The sequence below is a fragment of the Chenopodium album genome, chromosome 7, assembly GCF_948465745.1.
Source record: "Chenopodium album chromosome 7, dcCheAlbu1.1, whole genome shotgun sequence".
Taxonomy (NCBI): Eukaryota; Viridiplantae; Streptophyta; class Magnoliopsida; order Caryophyllales; family Amaranthaceae; genus Chenopodium; species Chenopodium album.
In genome coordinates, this window is record NC_137840.1 from 30,436,194 (window position 1) to 30,459,033 (window position 22,840).

The following is a 22,840-nucleotide window of genomic DNA, read 5'->3' on the forward strand; positions in this document are numbered from 1 at the left end:
GAAAATACGCTAAATTTTTCATTAAAAATTTTAAAATTGCGAGCAGCCATACTCACGTGCATTGCACGTGATTTTCCCGATGCTTTTAAGTGTCGAGACAATCTTCGACTAGAAAAGGCGTCGAGAAAAGAAGGTACCAAAATACATACGTTGACGCCACACCACCAGCGTCGAAACAAAAGCGTCCAAAAAGCACGCCTTTTGTAGTAGTGTCATGGCTGGCGAATAATAAGTGGTTACCGTAGTATGAGCAGCAAAGGCGTTCCAGGGAGCAGGAGGTTGTGCGTCACAGTAGGCAGAAGCATCGATAGAGTAGGCAAAAAGTTGTGTGGTAGTAGAGATATACGAGGTAGTGATAGTAGAGGAAGAAGAGCCCCCTTGGTTGCCGTATTTTTTTGAGCCACTAATCGGGGTATCCATGAACCAAAAAACAAGCATCATAATCATGACCCAATCGATTGCAGTTGGTGCAATATAAATTCGACATATCATGGTTCTTCGATAGAGAAGTAGCTTATGTTAGAGTACGATGTTGAATCTATAAGAAAGAAGAACAACCTTCATCTACCATTGTTGACAAGAAGTAGGGTAGAACAACCTTAATCTACCCAAATTGGCTTCTTACATGCCTCTTTTCTTCATTTCTCAACTTATAAACTTGTTATTTCTAAAATCATCTCATAATTACATATTTATATGTGATTGTGACTTGAAATGACATAAAAGAAGCTAAGTTCTAAGGTTTTGGGTCCATTTCATCAAAATAAAGTCATTTTGAGTCGAAATGGCTTCTCACTTTCCTATTTTCTTCATTTTTAAACTTATAAACTTATTCTTTCTCAAACCATCTCATAATTACATATTTATAAGTGATTGTGAGTTGAAATTACATAAAAGAAGCTAATTTCTAAGTTAATGGGTCCATTTTATCAAAATAAAACCATTTTAAGCCAAAATAACTTATAATATCCCTATTTTCTTCATTTCTCAACTTAAAAACTTATTCTTTCTCAAACTATTTCAGATTTCGCATGGAAGCAAAACTTCAAAGAGAAAGAGGGTGGAGAAGCCTAAAAGCATTGATCAACCTAAGAAGAAGCTAAGTGAACAAAGGTCCTAAAGTGAACAAGCGTCGAAGTTGCACTCTTCGAAAGGTTCACCCATGCAACCTACTCCACTAGTTGAAGACATTGTTCTTCAATCGCTCTCTGCTGACATGACCTTTCTTCACAACCGTGCTTGTCATTTGGTCGATCCCATGGAAGTTGCACTTCCTAAGGCAATGTTCCACTATGATGAGGATGCAGTTGCATGGATCAGCAAAGAAGATGTGAAGGAATTTCTACGAGGTGCAAAGCTTAACATTTTCCTCATTCAAACATTCATGAGGTACTTCAATGCCCACATAATCTACACTTTTTTCAAGTTATTCAAATTTATGGTGATTATCCTACATGTGATTAATTATTCAATGTTCATGCACGTAGAGCACTATAGGAGCACTTAACTGAAACTGATTCTCCTTGTAAAGTTGGGTGGTTATGCCATGAGCAGTTATCCACTACTAGAATCATAGGCAACCCCAATGACGTGTTGTACTATGTTGAGAAAAGTGTCAGGGAATCAGCGCGTGCGGGAGACAAGTTCATATTCGCCCCATGTTATAAAGAGTAAGTCTAACCATGTCAAATTCAATCGATTTGGCCTCATTATATGTTGACTCCTAAATATTAATTTGCTTGTCTATTGTGAAATTATGTAGGGAGCATTGGATCCTCATGGTAATTTGTAATTCCAATAACACAATTTATCACCTTGATTTAGCTCGATCATCGGAGAAGTTGCTCGTGAAGTTTATATTGCAAAAGTAAATTTATAAAGCTACCTAGTGATGATTATTGCTAATAATAACTAATTTAGTAGTCATACGACTAATCAAATTTGAATGTACTTTATTTACCTGAGTGTTATGAAGAAGCAACATTGTCGTGCTCCAAAGGGTCCAACATGGAAGTCACCGTTGGTAATTTACATGATATTGTGATTATCTTCAAAATCTATGTTAGTAAATATTTTCTAATTTCCTTTGCATGTTTCACTGAAGTGATTTGTTTGTCATATGCTAGTGCGCACAACAAGAAAATGGACTTGATTGTGCTTTGTATGTGATGAGATTCATGCTTGACATTGTGACTCATTGTACGGACACTCAACAACTTGATGAGGTAAGTCCTAAAACTTAATGAAATGCTATATTGATGTGATTTATAGCCTTAGACACCTAATATTACCCAATATTGACATGTTATGAGAAATAAAAAAGTCATTTGACAAGAAAGGTAGAAAATGGGCTGAATAGAAGTCATATGGGTCATATTTAGGCCATTTTGTGTTAATATGCTCTTTTGATGTGATTTATTTTCTTATAAACCTATAACTAGATAATATTGACATGTTATGAGATAAATAAAGTTCATTTAATAAGAAATGTAGGAAATGGGCAAAGTAAAGTCATATAGGTCATATTCGGGCCATTTTGAGTAAAAAAGTGTCTTAAACCTTAATAAAATGCTCTTTTAATTCAATTTTAGGGCTTAGACACATAAAACTAGGTGACATTGACATGTTATGAGAAAGAAATAGTTCATTTGATAAGTAATGTAGGAAATGGGCTACATAGAAGTCATATAGGCCATATTTGGGCCATTTTTGAGTAAAATGCATTGTTAAACTTAATGAAATGCTATGCTGATGTGATTTCTAGCCTTAGACACCTAATATTACCCAACATTGACATGTTATGAGAAATAAAAGGTCATTTGACAAGAAAGGTAAAAAATGGGCTTAATAGAAGTCATATGGGCCATATTTGGGCCATTTTGTATTAATATGCTCTTTTGATGTGATTTCTTTCCTTATACACCTATAACTAGATAATATTAACATGTTTTGAGATAAATAAAGTTCATTTAATAAGAAATGTAGGAAATGGGCAAAGTAAAGTCATATAGGCCATATTTGGGCCATTTTGAGTAAAAAAGCGTCTTAAACCTTAATAAAATGCTCTTTTGATTCAATTTTAGGGCTTAGACACATAAAACTAGATGACATTGACATGTTATGAGAAATAAATGGTACATTTGATAAGAAATGTAGGAAATGGGCTAAATAGAAATCATATAGGTCATATTTGATAAAATACATATTATTTTGCCTAATTAATTAATTCTAACATAATTTTTTTGTATTTTAAGTTTTGCAAGGTCCAAAAGGATGGTCCGTTAACAATCAAGAAGCTTAATGAAGTTCGTGACATGTTGGTGTCTTTTATCACCTTCAACATGTAAATGTCATTTTAATTGTAAATTTATGTTAACTTTTGAACTATATTATTATTCATAATTTACTTACTATCATTTGTATATATATATATAACACTTTTTTTATTGTATTGCGTTTGGGAATATTTATATCTATATATATATATATATATATATATATGAATTCTTGTTTTTAATATTATTTGTATCTTATTATATTATTTAATAATATTAATATTATTATTAATTATAATAATAATAATATTAATTATTTTATTTTATATTATTGCTGGAATAACAGGTTATTATTATGGCTGAAAACAGGGTGTTTTTTTTTTAAATATTATTGCACGAAAAATGGAAAAAGAAATGTTGAGTGAAAAGGCACCGGTTAACTAGTGCCAAAACTAGCTGCCACCAAAAAAATTTACGCGGGAGACTATTTTAGGCACTGGTTAACTGGTGGCCAAAATAATTAAAGGCACCGGTTAACCGGTGCCAAAACTGGTTTAGGGCACCGGTTTTGAACCGGTGCTAAAAAGGGGGGTAATTAACACCCCACATAGAAAGCGGTTCAAACCGGTGCCTTAGACCGGGTTTGAACCAATGCTAATTGCTCTTTTTCTACTAGTGACAGAAAAAAAAAAAAAAAAAAAAAAATAGAGTTTAATACGTTAGAGGCTCCGATATCATGTCAGGAATTGCTTTGTATTTTTGGATGACAAGGTTTATATACAACCTAAAACATATTAGGGCTTAAACATAGGCCCAAAAGCTAAATACAATATTAAGGCTTAACAGAATAGATTAATTTTTAATACCACATATATTTATAGCAAACAAAAATATAAAATATTACGGAATAAATTAATATATACTTTGCATAAATTAGCATGCATCTAGAAAAGGAACATGAGCAAGTTTCAAATCGTATACGGTGAAAGAGGACCATACATGGACTAATTACAATTAAATCATATAAAGTATTAACACTTGTTTTTTTTTTTTTTTTTTTTGTTTTTTTTTTTTTTTGTTTTTTTTTGTGGTATTAACACTTGTTCCTAACTGTACTGATTAGTGTAGCCAAATCTAGTATTTCAAACGCAAGATTTTGACACATAAATATGACTAAATTAGTAGTTATCTCTAATTAATAGTAGCGGGTACTAAAGTCAATTTATAATACTATACAAAAGAAAAGTGTGATTGTGGATTTACACTATTTGGGAAATTGGGACTACAGTTCCCAAAGAAGAGGAATGTAGATCATATTGCCTTTCAGGTGGATTTGGTTTTGTTTTTTCAACAATTTCTACCACTAAAAGACGGCCTTCACTACTTTATTTCTTATTTTATAAACCCAAATTCATATATCAATCCGTATCTTAAAAAGCTAAAAATGCTCCATTTTCGTGTTTTAGGATTGGTGGAGGTATCTTTTCATTTTCCCTTGCCTCATTCATTCCCTCTTAAACGTTACTTTTCCTTATGTGTTTATCATCCGATGATCTAAAATCTAATAGTATACTCCAATACATCATAATTCGAGTTGATTTGCACCTAACTACAGAACGCCAATTATTATTTGATGCGCTTAAAACTTTACTCGTTGTTACTTTATTCATTTGTTCAATTTAATTAACTTTTACACAATTCTTATGGAATTCTTTTACAATTCTATATGATTCATACAAAAAAAAAAATAAAAAAAATAAAAAAAATAAAAAAATAAAAAAATAAAAAAATAATAATAATAAAAAATAATAAAATAAATAATAAAATAAAAAATGAATACAATTATGAGAGACATTTTACTTATGTCCCACATATTATCATTCAAAGATATTAATAATTATTACGGGAATGATCATACTGAATTAGTACTTCTCAAAAAAAAAAAAAAAAAAAAAAAAAAAAACTATTTACAAAGATTAACCTTTAAGAGTATATAAAAAAGATAAAATAATCATTTACAACTACAATACATGTAAAGACGCATCGTAGTGGAAATACGGAAGAAGTATATATATCTAGCTAGACATAATAATAAAGTTTAAATTGCTAAGCCCTACTGATATGAGAGCCAAACAAAGGCCACCGAAAAGCACATACACAATGTAATGATGAAAGCAAGAAAAACACGTCCCCTCCTCCTTTGATTAGACTCCTCAACAACACACGCATACATTTTACCCACACGCTCATTACCCATCTAATTACCATCATTCTCATTCATTCATTCACTCACTTTTTTTTTTCTTTTTCCAACTTTTATTCAATTCTTTTTGGTATTAGAAATCATAAGTCAACCTCACCTCATCATTTGGTCTTGGTTCTTCCAAACACCACCTCATTTCCCACTTTCTTTTCTCACCTTTACTATTATCATCAATCTTCTTTCATTCTCTACTTGTCCTTCATTCTTTTCTACTTATATCTTTCTCTTTATATTTCTACTATTATTATTATTATTCATTATCATCATCATTATTACCATTATATCTCTATATAATTAGAGACTAACTACGTTGGCGCTCTCCATCGTTCATTCATTCTATTTTTCGACGTCAAGGGTAGTAGTAGCATGAAGGTGCACCCGTTTGCACGTGGCTTTTGGGATAATCATCAATCTCATGACTCCCAAGCTGCCCTTTCTCTCGGGTGCAAACGGTTTCGGCCTCTTGCTCCTAAGGTTGCCACCAACAATGTTGTTAATCACCCTAGTTTTGATCTCAAGAGCTTCATAAAACCCGAGAGCGGTCCAAGAAAGGTTGTTTCCCCTTCTGATCATAAGAAAGATTCAGCCACTCAACAGGTAATTCATAATCCGAGTTTAATTACTACTGCCTTGATCATTGTTACGTTTTTTTTTAAAAAACAAGAAACATTGCTTCTTTGTAAAGGAAATTAGTTTAGCAAAGTGTATAGTAATAAGAATGAGAGGACAACCATATATATTAGGCAACTATATGTTCTCAGCTTGAACATTATGTATGCTAATATTTACTTTTTTGGTTAGACTTGGTACATAAAGTTCCGGGCTGCTGAAGTATTATATAATGTTAAACGTACTTCCTTTGTTCTCTTTTACTTGCAACAATTTTATTTTTATGTTTACTAATGAGTACTTTCATTAATAAATATTTGTAAGTACATTAAAAAAGAATATATAAACAATAATTATAATTTGAAATATAATATGTAGTATATCATTAAGATGTAAAAATGATGCAACTAAAGGAGAATAGGTGAGGAAATATGTTTGCTAATGTAATCAATGTTATTTGAACAAGATTGAACTGATATTAACTTATCTGAATTTATCGAAACTTATTTTTTTTATAATTTGTACATGAATACCCTCATGAGAACATATTTTTCTTGAAGTGATCTTATATGAACTTACTGATCATATTAGACCCTAAATAAGTGAAAATAAGGTAAACAAAACAGACTCTTACTTAAACATATACTTGCACATAGCTACTGTGTGCTACATGCTGTATATATTTATACTAATCACATGAAGATGGATCTTATTTGGTAGGTGGAATCGCATCCGGGTGGAACGAGATGGAACCCTACGCAAGAGCAGATAGGGATCTTAGAGATGTTGTACAGAGGAGGAATGCGGACGCCGAATGCGCAACAAATAGAGCAGATAACGGAGCAGCTAAGTAAGTACGGCAAGATCGAAGGAAAGAATGTATTTTACTGGTTTCAAAATCATAAAGCTCGCGAAAGACAAAAGCAAAAACGCAGTATCCTTGGCCTTAGTCACAACCCCAGGACACCTACTGCTGCTCCTACTCAAATTGACACTTCCATTTCATTAAATCTAGACACAAGGGTATGCATATATACGTATAATTATGTATACCATTTATTACGCATTACATTTTGTCAATTTGTCATATATATTATTAAAGGTGTGTTTTATTCACCTGATTTTCACTATCTTAACTTAAGTGAATTTATCTAAACTTATTTTTTTAAAATTAAACTTATCTGATGTGAAATCTAAATTTATTTTAAATGAACTTTTCTAAACTTATTAAACCTAAAATAAATGATGATTGGAAAACTAATTATTTTTCATGATGGTATTAAAAGATACATCACTAGTTACTTTAGTCAAAGGTTTAATTTTATTGAGAATCATGTCACATTTTTAATCATGATGGAATTGGTACATAATAAAACTTAAAGAAGAATTACAATAGAAAATCAGTAAAAATAATTTCAGTTCATCAAAAATAATTTAAGTGCAGTAAAATTAATTTAAGTTCAGTAAAAATAATTTAATTTTAGTAAATATAATTTTGTTTCAATAAAAATAATTTTAATTCATCAAAAATAATGCGGATTGAATGAGACCTAAGTCTTTATTTTTTTCAAATACATAGTAGTTGTCTGTAAAAAAAATCACATTACTTTATAACCAAAGTGGGGTTCACATTATTTCTTCTAGATTTCATTATAAATGCAAATGACTAGGTTACTTCAAGTATAATATGACAATAATAGTTAAATATTTTAACCTACTAATGTAATTAAAAAGTTACGTTGTTTACCAATACGTCTTACTTAAAATATTAATTATTCTTGTTATGCTCATAGCAGGCAGACATAGAACAGCAACAGATAAGTCCATACAAGAGGAAGTATAGGAGCTGGCTTACATTCGAATGCTCGGACACGAACCCGAAGAAGGATCATATGAATGAGGAAGACAAAACCCTTGAGTTATTCCCATTGCACCCGGAAAGCCGATGAATAATGAAGGAGGATTTATCATATGTAACTTGCATTATAATTGTGTAGTAATTTCTAAACTAGTACTCCCTCGGTCCCTTTTTGTTTACTCCATGGACCAATTATTTGTGAGAGCTTTACGAGTTATATGGGGCAAAAATTAAGGGACAGATGGAGTACCATTATTAAAGTTAGTATTAGTATTATTCATCTTAATTATGTTTATGATGATGATGGAGATGCGCTTTTCTTTCTTCTTTTCCCTTTTTTCTCATATAGGAAAAGAAGAAAGACAAGATGATCTATCTTTGTAGTAACAGTTAGGTATGTTATTATGCTCCTTCTTATTAATGCCAGATTTTCTGACTTTTTAACGCTCAAAGTGCATTGCAACTATCTTTTTCTTTTATCAAATATTTATTTTTAATTGTAAGTGGTGGGGTGATCCTTTTGACTATAAGAATTAAGTTGATGAATAAAAAGGATTTCAGATTTATTGCTTTCAGCTAAAGGACACTGAAGTCTATGTACCAATATATTTTTACTCTTCTTCAATTTGTCTATACTAGCATTATTATGATATATAATTAGTTCTTTAAGTTACTTTATTGAAAAACTCTTCAAAAATTACAAATCTACAATGAAAATGATGAAAGGTCTGTTTTAAATTTAAAATCAAATGCACCCCCTCCATTTTTTAATATTTTTTTTTATTGAGATCATATATATATTTCCAATGTCATTGGAAAAAAAAATATCCATTAAACTTTGTAAAATATAATAATAGTAATATAAAAATTTGTCAAACATCTCTATTTTGCCTTGTAATATTCATTTCAAATAATTAGTAAGGAGTTTTATATTGGGTATGAATAAGTATTTAATTGTGATTAGTGAGTGATATAAAGTTGAGAAATTATCCAAGGAAAATTTTGCTAATAAGTTTTAATTAGCTAGCTTATTAAGTTAATGTATTGCATTATTAAAAGATCGAAAGGTAGAGTAAATGAAATACACTATAATGACCATAATTTTATTTTATTGGAAAAATGGAATCTAAAAATCCAACCTTTGGCCAGTCTGACAATAAAAATCCAACCTTTCATAATCTCACAAAAATCCAACCTTTGCCCCCCACCTTCTTTGACAGGTCCATTTGACCTTGAACCTGTTAAACAGGTTAATTTTTTTTTTTTTTTTTAATTCTCTTAATTTTCCTTCTCACTCCTCCTCCTCTTTCTCTCTCCTCTCCTAATAAACAACCCACCAATCCACCAATTCTGCCACCCCAACAACCCACCAAAAAAACCAGAAACAACCCCAACAACCCACCACAAAACGGAAACAACCCACCACCTGCCGCCCCGAAACCCGCAAAACCCCAGCCCTAACACCAACCACCCACAAAATCCCGGCCCTAACACCAACCACCCCAAAATCCCAACCACCTGAGCCACCAACAAAACTCGACCCCTAAACTCGCCCCCTATTTCTTCTTCAATCTGAATTAGCTGCTCCAACTTGGGTTTTGATTCCCTTTTTCAAACACCATCAAAATACATCATCAACCTTCATCATTGAATGAATAACCACCGCTCATCATCACCGAAAATCGAAATTATCAAATAACCACCGTTCGATCTTAATTAATGATATTAATTTTTTTTAATTTGGCTATTGTTGGGCGGCAATTGTGATTTTGTGATGAGGGTAAAGGGGTGATTGGTGTTGTTGATTGGTGTAGATGGTGACTACATTGTTGTTGCAGACTGGTCAGGTGGTTGGTGTGGGATGTGTGAAAAGAAAGTAATCAGAGATAATTTTATCAGCAAAACTTGTTTTCTTTTGATTCAGGTTTTTTTAAGTGTACACTACTTTTGTGAGTATACAATTACTCTCGGGTTTCTCTTCCTTGGCTGCGCAGCCTTACAAGGATATTTATATCAGTGCTCCTTACAATCCCTAGATCCATTCTAACCTAGGAATACAGATCATTCTAGAGAAAAATACGCCAAGCTAACAACTGTCACCAATGAAATAGAGCCACTGCAAATAAGACAAAATAGTCACATGTCTACCATGTGACATACAACCATTCTACAATTCTACATCCCCCCCCTCAAGTTGGAGCTTGGGGTGAGAAACAAGACCCAACTTGAAAGAAAGAAAATTATGTTGTTGCTGAGTGAGGGATTTGGTCAAGATGTCAGCCAATTGATGAGCTGACTGAACATGGACAGTTGTGAGGAATCCTTCTTCAATGTGATCTCTCACATAGTGACAATCAATGTTGAGGTGTTTAGTCCTCTCATGAAAGATTGGATTTTGAGCTATATGCTCAGCTGACTTGTTGTCACAATGTAGCGGAATAGGCTTCTCGACCTGCACCTTCAAATTCTGAAGAATATCATCAACCCATACCAATTCGCTAGTGGTATGTGACATACTCCTATATTCAGCCTCTGTGGATGACTTAGAAACAGTCTTTTGCTTCTTAGTTTTCCAGGATACTAGACATTTCCCAATAAAAATGCAGTATCCTGTCAAGGATCTAGCGCTGAAAGCACATCTTCCCCAATCAGCATCAGAGTATCCCTGAATTTTCAATTCAGATTCACTGGGATAAAACAATCCCCAGTCCATTGTTCCTTTCAAATATCTCATGACATGAATAGCAGCTTGAAGATGAGGTTTTCTAGGACATTGCATAAATTGAGACAGTTGCTGCATTGAGTATGAAATGTCGGGTCTTGTGATATTCAGATACAACAGTTGTCCAATGATTCGTCTGTAAATTTCAGGTTCTTGAAGAACTTCTCCACTGTCAGTTGATAGTTTCATCCCCTTAGGGAAAGGGAATTTAGCAACTTTACAGTCTTGAATACCATTATTCTTCAAGATATCGAGAATATATTTTCTCTGGTTCAAGATAATTCCATTTTCATTCCTATCAATCTCAATCCCGACAAAGAATCTCAGCTCACCAAGATCCTTAATGATGAATTCTTTGTCCAAATTCTGCTTCACCCTTTCTATTTCTTCCAAGTTATCACCTGTTATTAGCAAATCATCTACATAAGCTAGAATGATTGCTTGCTTTCCATTCTCTTCTTTTGTAAAAAGGGAATAATCTTTCTTGGACTGAATGTATCCAAGCTGTATCAAAAATCCCTTTAAAGCACAATTCCAAGCTCTTGAAGCCTGTTTCAGACCATAAATGATTCTCTTCAATCTGCAAACCTTTCCTTCATCAGCTTTCTTATATCCTTTTGGAGGCTTCATGTATATTTCTTCCTCAAGATACCCGTGCAAAAAGGCATTATTTACATCCAGGTGCTGCAACTTCCATCCTTTGATAGTAGCAAGAGCTATAAAAATCCTTACTGTACTCAATTTTGTTGTTGGGGAAAATGTATGTTTATAATCCTTTCCCTTTATCTGCTTGTCACCTCTAGCTACTATTCTTGCCTTTAATCTAACAACATTTCCTTCTCTATCATACTTCACCTTATACACCCATTTACAATCAATGGCTCTTTTACCCTCGGGAAGAGTCACCATTTCCCAGGTTCCATTTTTCTCCATTGCCTGGAACTCCTCTTGCATTGCTGCTTCCCATCCAGGATGCCCTTCAGCTTGTTCATATCTGTCTGGCTCAGTCACTTTGATTATTTTGCTCATACAAGCAATATAATCAGGAGAGTGATTTTTCATTCCTTTTACAATATGGACTGTAAAAGCTGCAGATTCATCCGATTGACCTGTCATACCAGGAATCTTATAGATGTAATCCTTGAGCTTCTTGGAGACAGTTCTTTCTCTTTCTGATCTTCTTGTCTCCTTAGGTTCTGCATTTTCTTCCTGAATAGGCATACTTTGTGTTGCAACTTCTTGTTCAACTGCTGCACTTTCATCATTGTGAAATATTTGTTCAGAAGTTTCAGAATCCATATGCACAGATTCACTAGCATCAAACAACTCCAGAGTTTCTAAACTTTCTTCAATAAGAGAGTTATCTCCACGACCTTCATCATTTCTTTCTTGATCTTCTGAATTGATATCTGGAAGAAACACCTGTTTATACAAATTTTGCAAAACAGGTTCTTTTTTATTGAGAAAAGGAAATATTCTTTCCTCAAATTTTACATCCCTGCACATATAAATCTTTCTTTTTTCTAAGTCAAAGAGTTTATAACCCTTTTGACCATATGGATACCCTATTAACACAGATCTTATTCCTTTTTCACCAAATTTATCACTCTTTTTCACAGTAGGTAAACCATAACATAAACACCCTATGATTCTTAGGTGATCATATTCTGGTTTCCTTTTATTCAATCTCTCAAAAGGTGTCTTCCACCCTAAGACTGAACTTGGTAACAAATTAATCAAATAAGTTGCAGATAGTATACATTCACCCCAGAAATATCTAGGTAACCCTGCATGCAACCTAATTGCTCTTGCGGTTTCAAGGAGGAATCTGTGTTTTCTTTCCACTCTTCCGTTTTGCTGAGGCACTCCTGGTATACTTCTCTAATGTAAAATTCCTCTTTCTGCTAGAACTTTACCACATTCTGACTGAAAAATTTCAGTCCCATTATCACTTCTCAAGGTTTTCACCTTGCACTCATATTGGTTCTCAACAAAATGCAAGAAATTGTTGAGAATTCCTTTCACCTGTTCTTTATTGGACAACAACTGTGTCCATGTTGCTCTACTATAGTCATCGACTATAGTTAAGAAATAGCTTGCACCTGTAACATTTTTGACCTTATAAGGTCCCCATAAATCGATATGGATTAACTCAAAAATTCTGCTAGCAATAGTATTGCTTGGTTTTAAAGGCATTCTATGATGCTTTGTCACACAACAAGTATCACAAAAATATTCACTTAAATTCTTACAACCACAAAAGCTCAAATGTTTCGTTTTTGATAAAGACACATGTCCCAATCTAGCATGTAAAATGCTCAAATTTTCTTTCCTACTTACATTATTCACAGAACATTTCCCATTAGATCTACTCTTCTCTTCATTCTGTCCAAAATTCAGCCTATAGATTCCTTCTTCACTTCTTCCTTCAGCAATCACTCTCTTACTGGTAGGGTCCTGTATCAAGCACCCATTTTTATCAAAATTCACCATATATATTCCATCTTCTATTAACTTGCTAACTGACATTAAATTATGCTTGAAATCAGGCAGTAACAGAACATTTTTCAGCATAATATTATCTGTCAACTTTACTGATCCTATCTCCTTCACATTCTTGACTTGCCCATCGGGAAGTCCTACTTTTTATAGGAAATTTCAAACTTCTTATTTCAGCAAACAAACCTCTATTTCCGACCATGTGGTCAGAAGCACCAGAATCGACTATCCAGCTACCAGGATCAAAAACTTGAAAGTAATGTCCTACATTAGTGGCTAAGAGATTACCTGCAAAGTTAGCCAAATGTTGCTTCTCACTCATTGCCTTCATGACTTCCTGCACCACGGTTGATATCAGGCTGGGATCTGGTTTTGTTCCACTGCATTCACCATGTTCAAAATTCTTGTCGAGAGGGGTTTCACTTGCAGGCTCAGCATTCTGTTTGTTGACATTTGCATCCACCTTTTTGCTCTTTCCTTTTAGTGGGTTCTTGAACCAATCTGGATACCCTAGGAGCTCAAAGAATTCTTCCTTCGTGTGACCTTTCATCAAGCAATGGTCACATTTCTTCTTCATTTTGGCTTCCTTGGATTCTCTTCTCTGCCAATTGTTTGTTGGTTGTCTTTTCACATTCATTGCACTGACTTCAGTATTTGTGCTCATGTTTCCAGTGATTTCTTTCTGTTTTTCTTGTTGTTGAACAAGATGAAAGGCTCTGTTCACAGGTGGTAATGGCTCCATTGCAAGAATGTTTCCTCTTATGTTCTCGAAGCCTTCATTCAATGCCATCAAGAACTGAATGAGTTTGTTCAGTGACTCTGCATCAGCCAACTTCTTCATCATGTTACATGTGCATTTGCTCATTGCTCCACATGTACACTCTGGTATTCCTTCAATAGAAGAAATATGATCCCATAAATTCTTGAGCTTGCAATAAAAATTGCCAACTGCTTGATTCTCTTGCTTCAAGTCACTCAGCTCTTTCTTAAGTTGATAGAGCAGTGGTGCATTAGTCTGGCCATATCTCTCCTTGACTTCATCCCATAACTCCTTGGAAGTTTCCAAGTAAATGAGACTTTCAGCCAAGTTTGTAGTCATTGAAGCTAAGATCCATCCTCTTACTGCATTATCGTTCCTGTACCACTTCCCATAATCTGCATCACCTGGGTTTGGCCTCCTCAACTTACCATCAATGTATCCAAGCTTGTGACTCGAACCCAAAGCCATTCTTATGCTTCTGGTCCAGTTTAGGTAGTTCTCACCATTAAAAATGATGATTCCCAATTGCTGATTAGAACTATTATGGTCAGAGTTGGCCATATAGTAGGGATCTGCGTAAGCATTTCCAGTCTGATTTGCACCAGATTCATTTGTTTCTGGCATCTTTGAACTTCAAAGATTGAAACTTTCGGATTGTTATGATGATTTTACTTGATTTTGGGCGTTTTCTGCTCTGATACCATGAAAAGAAAGTAATCAGAGATAACTTTATCAGCAAAACTTGTTGTTTTCTTTTGATTCAGGTTTTTTTAAGTGTACACTACTTTTGTGAGTATACAATTACTCTCGGGTTTCTCTTCCTTGGCTGCGCAACCTTACAAGGATATTTATATCAGTGCTCCTTACAATCCCTAGATCCATTCTAACCTAGGAATACATATCATTCTAGAGAAAAATACGCCAAGCTAACAACTGTCACCAATGAAATAGAGCCACTGCAAATAAGACAAAATAGTCACATGTCTACCATGTGACATACAACCATTCTACAATTCTACAATGTGCGTGAGCTGATTGGTGTTGTGGTGCTGAGTGGTGGCAATGTGGTGAGCTGGTCAGGTGGTCAATGAAGATTCCGGGATGCAGTGTTCGGTGATTGTGGGGATGTTGTTGTGCGTGAGTTCATCGGAGTGGTGTGGTTGTTCATCGGGTGATTGGTGTTGTTGATTGGTGTAGCTGGTGAGCTGATTGGTGTTGTGGGCACGTAGGGGAGGGAGGGAGGGAGGGAGGGGAAGGTGGTGGTGGTGGAAAGGGTTTCTGTTTTTTTTTTCTTTTAATTAATTTTGTTTTTTAATAATTAAAAAGTTAACTGACCTATTATTGGCTGACACGTGGTATATAACTTACAAATACCGGTTCTCAACAGGTAATGGATCTTTAGATGAAGGTAAGGTGTATAGGTTGAATTTTTTTGAGATTAATGAAAGGTTGGATTTTTATTGTCAGATCGTGCAAAGGTTGGATTTTTAGATTCCTTTATTTCCTATTTTATTTTATTTATTTATTTTTTTATAGAAAGTAAGATAAAAACTTTAGAATGTCCTCGTCATGAGGGGTATATAATGATAGTATGTATATTTTTACAGCTGTTTGATTGTTAAATTATTTTTGTATACTATAGTCTGATGAATACAAGTCCTCTAATCAAGCCTATACTAGTTTGATGAATACAAGTGCTCTAATCAAGCCTAAACTAAAATAATGATATTCCCCATAAGTGTTAATTACTACCTCCGGATCGTATTATATGCAACTTTGAAATTTTTTATATCTCACAAATAATACCCCAAAGTTGCATATAATATGATCCGGAGGTAGTAAATAACATTGAAATTTTTCACTACTAAAGCACCTTATTGCATAGGTGTTGCTTTAAAAACTTTTTAGGTAAGAGGAATATCACTTATTATATACTACGTCCTAGAGGTGACAATAATTAGGTCGTGTAACTAATTTTGAGTTTGATTGTTTTATGGTGGATTCATCAATCAATTGAGTTTGAAGCTTCAGATATTTTTATCAATCAATTTAATTAATACGGAGAAAGAGAAATAAATCAATCTCAAATATATATAGTAGGTTAATTTTCAATCAACTCATGTTTAATTACATTACGAGTTGTATAAAATTGGGTTGATTGTTACTATAACAGTACATGGTATATACAATTTGACAAATAAAAGGTCTATATTATGCTATATTGAAAGTTGGCAAGCATACATTAGGCTATAAATGGAGACAACTTACAGCCAAACATATCACGAATAAATCTACAAGTGGCTAATTTTTGATGTGGGACCATTAAAAGATTTACGTCAAGGGAGAAAACTAGAAAAGTAAAAACATGGTTGAATTTCAAAAATATTTGGCATTGCTTTTATCATTAACAAACTCGAAATTATGCCATGCACTATGGCAGATTGGACATTGTCATCACAATTCGCGCTAAACTCTACTAGTGTTCATGGATTAGGTGGTGCGTCATTTCAAAATTACAATAGTGTATTTATTCGGCCTGATTTAGGGATACATAAGTGCTTAATTGCTTCGTAATGAGAACGTATTGTGACAATCTGGATTCACGAAATGTTTACAAAATGTTTCATCAATGCTGACTGATAAAATGTAGATTTTTAATGTTGGCGAGATGATATCATTACTATAAAATTAGCCAAAGAGACCCGTTCAAATAGGCTAAAGAGACTTTTTTAGAGGCTGTCTCTAGCTAAGCGGTCTCTTTGGCAAAGAGACTGTTTTATTAAAGGCAGTCTCTAGAATGAAAAAAACTGAGACCGCCTATCTAATATATGCAGTCTCTTTTTTAGTAGTAGAAAAATGAGACTGCTTATTTAAGCGAACGGGTCTAGCCTCATTTAAAAATAAAAAAAAATATTTAACTCGATCATCAATATAACTCAATTGCATTTAATTTTCATTTTTACATTAATAAATACTACGTATTGAGTACAAAATAATTCTTAAATTCCGTATACCTCAAAATTACAAACATCAGTGAAAATTGAATACAAAAAAGCTAATAAAAAAACAGTAAATTGCAGCTCCTTTAAGATTCAGAGAAATGCTACGAGTAAACCATCCCAGAAACTTCAAGCTTTAAAGATCTTTAATTACAAATTTATCCACTTCCAAACTTGTAGATCTTCACCTACAACCTCAGATACAAACACATAAAAAAGAATTAAAAAAAATTTATCTCCAAAAATATAAATCAAAACCATATAAAAAACAACGAAAATCTAAAAAAACAAATTAAAATATCAGAATTTATTCTCCATAAAATATAAATCAAAACAATTATAAAGAAAACGAATAACAAAATTTCAAATTTAAAAAAGAAAAAGAATTAAACTATATGAAAAACCGAAAAAAAAAGTTCTAGAAATTATAACATACAAAATACGAGATCTAAAATAAAATTCGTTTTAAATGATATACTCACAAATCACAATCTTAATTCAAAGAACCCTAACACCAAACAATTTTTTGTTTTTTTTTTTTTTTAAAGAAATCCAAAAAAAAAATAAAAAAAGAGCAGAAACGAAATCCAATTATCAACTAATGAAGTAAAATCTAGAAGAAAAAAATATAAAACAAATATTAAAAATCATAGAATTTGAATTAAAAAAAGAATAATTGAGAAAAAAGGAAAATGTTAGTCAATTTATAGATCTTTAAAATAGCATAATTGAAGAACACTCTTAAAGACGAAATTTACAAAAAAAAAATAAAAAATAAAAAAAAAAAAAAAATCAAACCAACCTTCTCCGTGCCCTTGCATGCTCGATCTAATCGAGAAATGAAATTCACAATATAGTTAAAAAAGAGAGAACAAAATCAAACCAAATCAAAGAAATCAAGTTTCCAAACAAAATCACATTGAAGCGAGTAGCTTATTTTCGAAAAAAAAGGAATCGACGAATTGAGTTTTTAAACATTAATCAACTGATTTGAACAAACTCAAACCAAATCATAGTAGATATTGGGAGACAATTGAATTATTGGGTTGACAAATATATATATATATATATATATATATATATATATATATATATATATATATATATATATATATAGAATAGAACAGTTGTGAATGTGCTCTGAGTTTAGGGGTTAGAGACTTAAAGAAGAAACAAGCGAGGAGAGAGAGGGAGGGAGGAAGAATGGAGGAGAGGGAGGGAGAAGAGGAAGAGGGGTTTCTTTTTTATATTAAGTAAATATAAGGGAGACCTGTTTAATGGATAACCAATCTCTCCTACTAATTTTCAAAATTTTTTTTAAAAAAAGAGAGACATGTTTTCTTAATAACTGGTATCCAACTATTTTTATATAAAAAAAGCGAGAGAGATCGATCATCTTAGATAACTGATCTTTTGTATATTTTTACCTTCAAACAAATGAAGTTTGAGACCTGTTATTATTAATAAATGGTCTCTTGGATCAAAGAGATCCATAATAGGTCAATTATATCTGGTCTCTTTGGCAAATTTTATAGTAGTGTATCCTTTATTGGCTGGATAATACCCTCTATTGGTTGGATGATATCCTCTACTAACTAGATGGTATCCTTTATTGGCTATATGATATCCTTTATTGGTCAGATGATATTTCTACTTGCTGGATGAATACTCTATTACATGGATAATATCCTCTATTGGCTGGATGATACCCTCTACTAAATGGATGATATTCTTTATTGATTATATGATTTCCTTTTATTGGTTGGATGATATCCTCTATTGACTGGATGATATCCTCAATTGGTTGGATGATATCTGTTTTGGGTAATTTTATCCATGCCGCATGGCCCAATCAGCCCTTGACACCTGTCATACCCTGGTTTGTCCGAATTGGGCCAATCTCCTTCTGACACGTGTCTCTCCTAGAACTTGGTAGCAAAAGGCAGCCTTCAACGGCCCAAATCCCGAGAAAGTCGCAATGCGGTGCAGCCCAGAATTATTAGGTCAAAATGACCTAATTAGGGCCACATTTCCCAATGACCCTATAAATAGGGAGATTTCCCCCAATTTTGGGACATCTACAGTTATTACAGCATACCCTACATTCTCTTACATCAGAGAATCACCTGATCTCGGAATCCGAGAAGATCTCTCCTCGTTTTCCGCACTTTCTCCCATTATTCTTCAAGTACTAACTTGATGGTTGGAGGCGGAGCTCTAACCACCCGGAGTCTCCGTTGTTTTGCAGGTACAGGCCGCGCGCAACAATTCTCTGAGCTGTAACTCTCCCTAGGCACAAAAACACCCAAAACATTTGGCGCCGTTTGTGGGGAGAGTACCTCAAGGATGGTTCAACAGTCTGTACCACCTCCTGACCAGCCGGTTAATTAGCCGGAGGTCTTTACTGACCAAGAGGATGATGATCCTCAGGTCGAAACTTACATAGCCAAAGATGACTCTCTAATCACTTAACGCATCCGTCCCATAGACACTCTAGAACGGAGCGAGAGCCAGGAGGGTACAAGCCGACCCCCTGGTCATCCGGAAGGGGAAATCCATATGGCAGGCGGATCCGCCCCTATCACCCGGGACGAACTCATGAAATTCATGTTTAGTTTCAAGGGTGAAATTAAGGATCTGATCACCAAGATTAAGGCTGACCCAAGCAAGGGTCAGTCGGCAAGAAGGACTCCTCAAGGGAGGAAAAAACTAGTCAAGGACTGGCAACCGACTCCGCATCCAAAGGACAAGGCAGCCGGGACCCTTGACTGGTCAAAGAGTCTTTTGCCCTAGAAGAACACAAGAAATCCCCGCCGGGTTGAATAGCCAAAGGGAAACAAAAAATCAACTCCTGACGCTCGGGATATCATCACCCGCAGAAGAGGTCAGCAGCTGTCTGAGTCAGCCTCTACTTCGAGCTTTCCAGACGACTTTACGAATACATCAGCAGGGAATACTCAATCCTTGCATGAGAGCCATACAGGCGGTAATACCGTCCACTCTGGCCCTCAGATGATTGGGAATGCACCGTATGTACCTTCTATGGTCTACGGTCCGTATTCCCCTCACTTCATGCAACCGGCCCTCTTTGTGGGTCAGGCGGCATATAACGTCAAACCTTTGGACTGGCAGCTCAGATTGCTCAAACTTGGTAAACAAACTTCTGCGTTCACCAAGGAAATAACTGAGGCGGCACAGCCGGCCAAGGTTAAGAATGTGTTGGTAGGTACTTATGATGGTACCACCAACCCGGAGGACCACCTCATGGCTTACTCCAACCTCATTTACATGCAGAGGCTAGAGGACGTTATGTGGTGCCGGTACTTCCCGACTACATTTAAGGGCGTTGCCTAACAATGGTTTGGCAACCTGCCAGCCGGGTGCATCGACAGTTTTAGGAAGCTTGCCTTCCTGTTTGCCTCCAACTTCTCGATAAACATCCCTGCCATAAAGACAAGTCTCGACTTAAGCACCATCTGGCAGGGAGATAGGGAAGGGCTCTGCTCCTATGTTAGGCGGTTCAACCTGGTGAGAATTCAAATCCAGGGGTTGTCTGACGAGGTTTCCTATACAAACTTCTTCAAGGATCTAAAGGACAAATCAACCTTTAAGTTCGACCTTGTCCGTAAGAGGGTTTTCACCCTTTAAAAGGCGTTGATAGAGGCGGAGAGCTTTATTCAAGCTATCGACCTATGCTCGTCCAGCCATCAATCGGACTCAAAGAAGTCTAACAAACAAAAGGAGAGTCGGTCTACTCAGCCGGCTTAGATTGCTTAAGAGAGAAAAAAGAGAAAAGAAGTTTGGGCGGTTGTGGAACCCGATCAAATGTCAAAAAGAAAAAGAAAGAATTCAAACCGTATGTCTCGCGGTATGAATTTAATAAATACTGCTACACCATCTTTACAGAGGTGAATGACCGGCTGACTATTGAGAAGCCGAATCCTATGAAGAGTTTCGTTCAGTCGCGGAACAAAAATAAATTCTGCCACTTCCATCAGGAAGTGGGCCATGACTCCAACGACTGCTACAGTCTCAAGCGGACGTTGGACTGTCTGACTTACAAGGGCTTGCTGAAGTCATATGTTTTGAAGTCCAAAGCGGCTTCTAAGACGAATCCGGGGCAGTCATCAAAAAATGTCTAGCCTACTAGCGGTTCGGATACTGATAAGGATCCGGTCTACACCAGAGCAAGCGGATTCGCAAGCGCTGGCCCGACCATCCGGGGCACAAAGGATTATCTGAAGAGGATGATCCATTCAGTTGATGATGGACAATCGTCCTCAAGTGGGGCATTCCCATACGTCCTCATCACTGAGAAGGATCGGGGCAAGGTTCACCGATCGCCTGACGACCCAGTCGTCATTGAATGCAAAGTCGTCATCCAGCTAGTTGGCCGGATCCTCATAGACACGGGTAGCTCTTTTGACCTCATCAGCTACAAGTGTATGTCCTGGCTTAATTACAATAGGAATAATCTGCGCGATGTCCCCCACCCATTAGTCGTGGGGGAGGAGTCGTGCACTCAGTCGGGCAAATTGACATTCCTATCCGGCTAGGGGAAAAAGGAGAAGGGCGACACATGGTCATCTGATTTTTAGTGGTCAAGGAATTGACCGCCTACAACATCATTCTTGGCCGACCCACTCTAAACGAGTGCAAGGCCGTCATCATCCCAGTTCTCATGCTTCTCAAATATGAAAGGGATGATGGCACTGTTGTTTCCCTCAACGGAGATCAGAAGACGACAAGAGAGTGCTATCTCTCAGACGTCAAGCCGACTGCTTCTGCAACTGGTCAGCTAAAGGAGCCAATCGACCTTGACAATGTCAAGGACTCTTACTCATCCCCTCCAGCAGCCGCACGAAAAAGAAAAACTGAAAGGTGGTGGAGGTAAAGAAGAAGAAGAAATGGCAATCACTTACCGGGGAATGGTCAGATGATCTCCGTCCCCAACCGACTTGTGAGCACATTGATATCCCTCTGGACGATAATCTAGAGCGGACGATTAAGGTGAGGACGACTGCATTTGAAAGGCTTGGTGCAAATCTGCACCTTCTTCTGAAAGAATTCAAAGACATCTTTGCCTTTAAAGTGAAAGAGATGCCAGGCATCAGCCCGGATCTTGCTGTCCACAAACTCGCCGTGGATTCTAAAAAGATGCCCATCCGACAAAAGAAAAGAAATCATGGCGAGGAGAGAAGTCAAGCGGCAGCTGCCAAAGTAAAAAAAAAAGCTGCTGGATGCTGGGTTCATTCGACAATGTAACTTCCCCGAATGGGTTGCGAATGTTCTGATGGTAAGAAATCCAAATGGTACCTGGCGTATGTGTGTTGATTACACAGACCTCAACAAGGCATGTCTAAAGGACAGTTATCAGCTTCCAAAGATTGACAGTTTAGACAATTCTACAACCGATAATGCTTTGATGAGTTTTATAGATGCCTACTCCGGCTTCCATCAGACACCCCATTGGAAAAATGATCAAGAGAAGACGGCCTTCGTCACTGATCAGGGTTTAGTCTGTTATACTCTGATGTCGTTTGGCTTGAAGAATGCGCCGGCTACTTTACAATGGATGATTAATACGGTCTTCATTAATCAGATTGGGAGGAATGTATAGGCGTACATTAATGACATGATAGTAAAATCCAAGCTATAGACAGATCATCTTGCCGACCTCCAAGAAACCTTCACCACACTCAGGCGGCATAAGGTCATGTTAAATCCCAAAAAGTTTGTTTTTGGTGTTGAGTCTGGGAATTTTCTCGGATTCCTAATTGATCAAAGGGGGATAGAGGCTAACCCCGAGAAGATACATGCGGTGATTGACACGAAGTCACCCCGCACTATTAAGG

At 35.5% G+C, this 22,840-nt stretch overlaps 1 protein-coding gene and 1 long non-coding RNA gene across 3 annotated transcripts; one reads left to right on the forward strand and one right to left on the reverse strand.

Moving 5' to 3' along the window:
* Positions 1 to 5,762: 5,762 nt before the first annotated feature.
* On the forward strand, positions 5,763 to 8,545 carry LOC145641017 (WUSCHEL-related homeobox 4-like). 2 transcript variants are annotated; one of them, XM_081692219.1, is made up of 3 exons: positions 5,763 to 6,135; positions 6,868 to 7,170; positions 7,944 to 8,545. In XM_081692219.1, exons 1-3 carry the CDS (start codon positions 5,905 to 5,907, stop codon positions 8,094 to 8,096), a joined length of 687 nt encoding a protein of 228 aa, XP_081548345.1. In that variant the 5' UTR covers positions 5,763 to 5,904; the 3' UTR covers positions 8,097 to 8,545. The 2 variants fall into 2 exon arrangements, with proteins under 2 accessions (XP_081548345.1, XP_081548344.1); XM_081692218.1 differs by having other exon boundaries at positions 5,765 to 6,135; positions 7,941 to 8,545.
* An 8,367-nt stretch (positions 8,546 to 16,912) lies between these two features.
* On the reverse strand, positions 16,913 to 18,320 carry LOC145641018 (uncharacterized). The gene is made up of 2 exons (XR_014115098.1): positions 17,788 to 18,320; positions 16,913 to 17,173 (listed from the first exon to the last, which is right to left on the reverse strand). It is a non-coding gene; the product is annotated as an uncharacterized LOC145641018 (long non-coding RNA).
* Positions 18,321 to 22,840: the final 4,520 nt, after the last annotated feature.

What these genes read in the sequence shown, in the direction of transcription:
- LOC145641017 (XM_081692218.1), top strand. Translation starts at nt 5,905, where the DNA reads ATGAAGGTGCACCCGTTTGCACGTGGCTTTTGGGATAATCATCAATCT. An exon ending in AAGATTCAGCCACTCAACAG is followed by an intron (nt 6,136 to 6,867) that starts GTAATTCATAAT and finishes CTTATTTGGTAG; the next exon opens with GTGGAATCGCATCCGGGTGG. An exon ending in CATTAAATCTAGACACAAGG is followed by an intron (nt 7,171 to 7,940) that starts GTATGCATATAT and finishes TTATGCTCATAG; the next exon opens with CAGGCAGACATAGAACAGCA.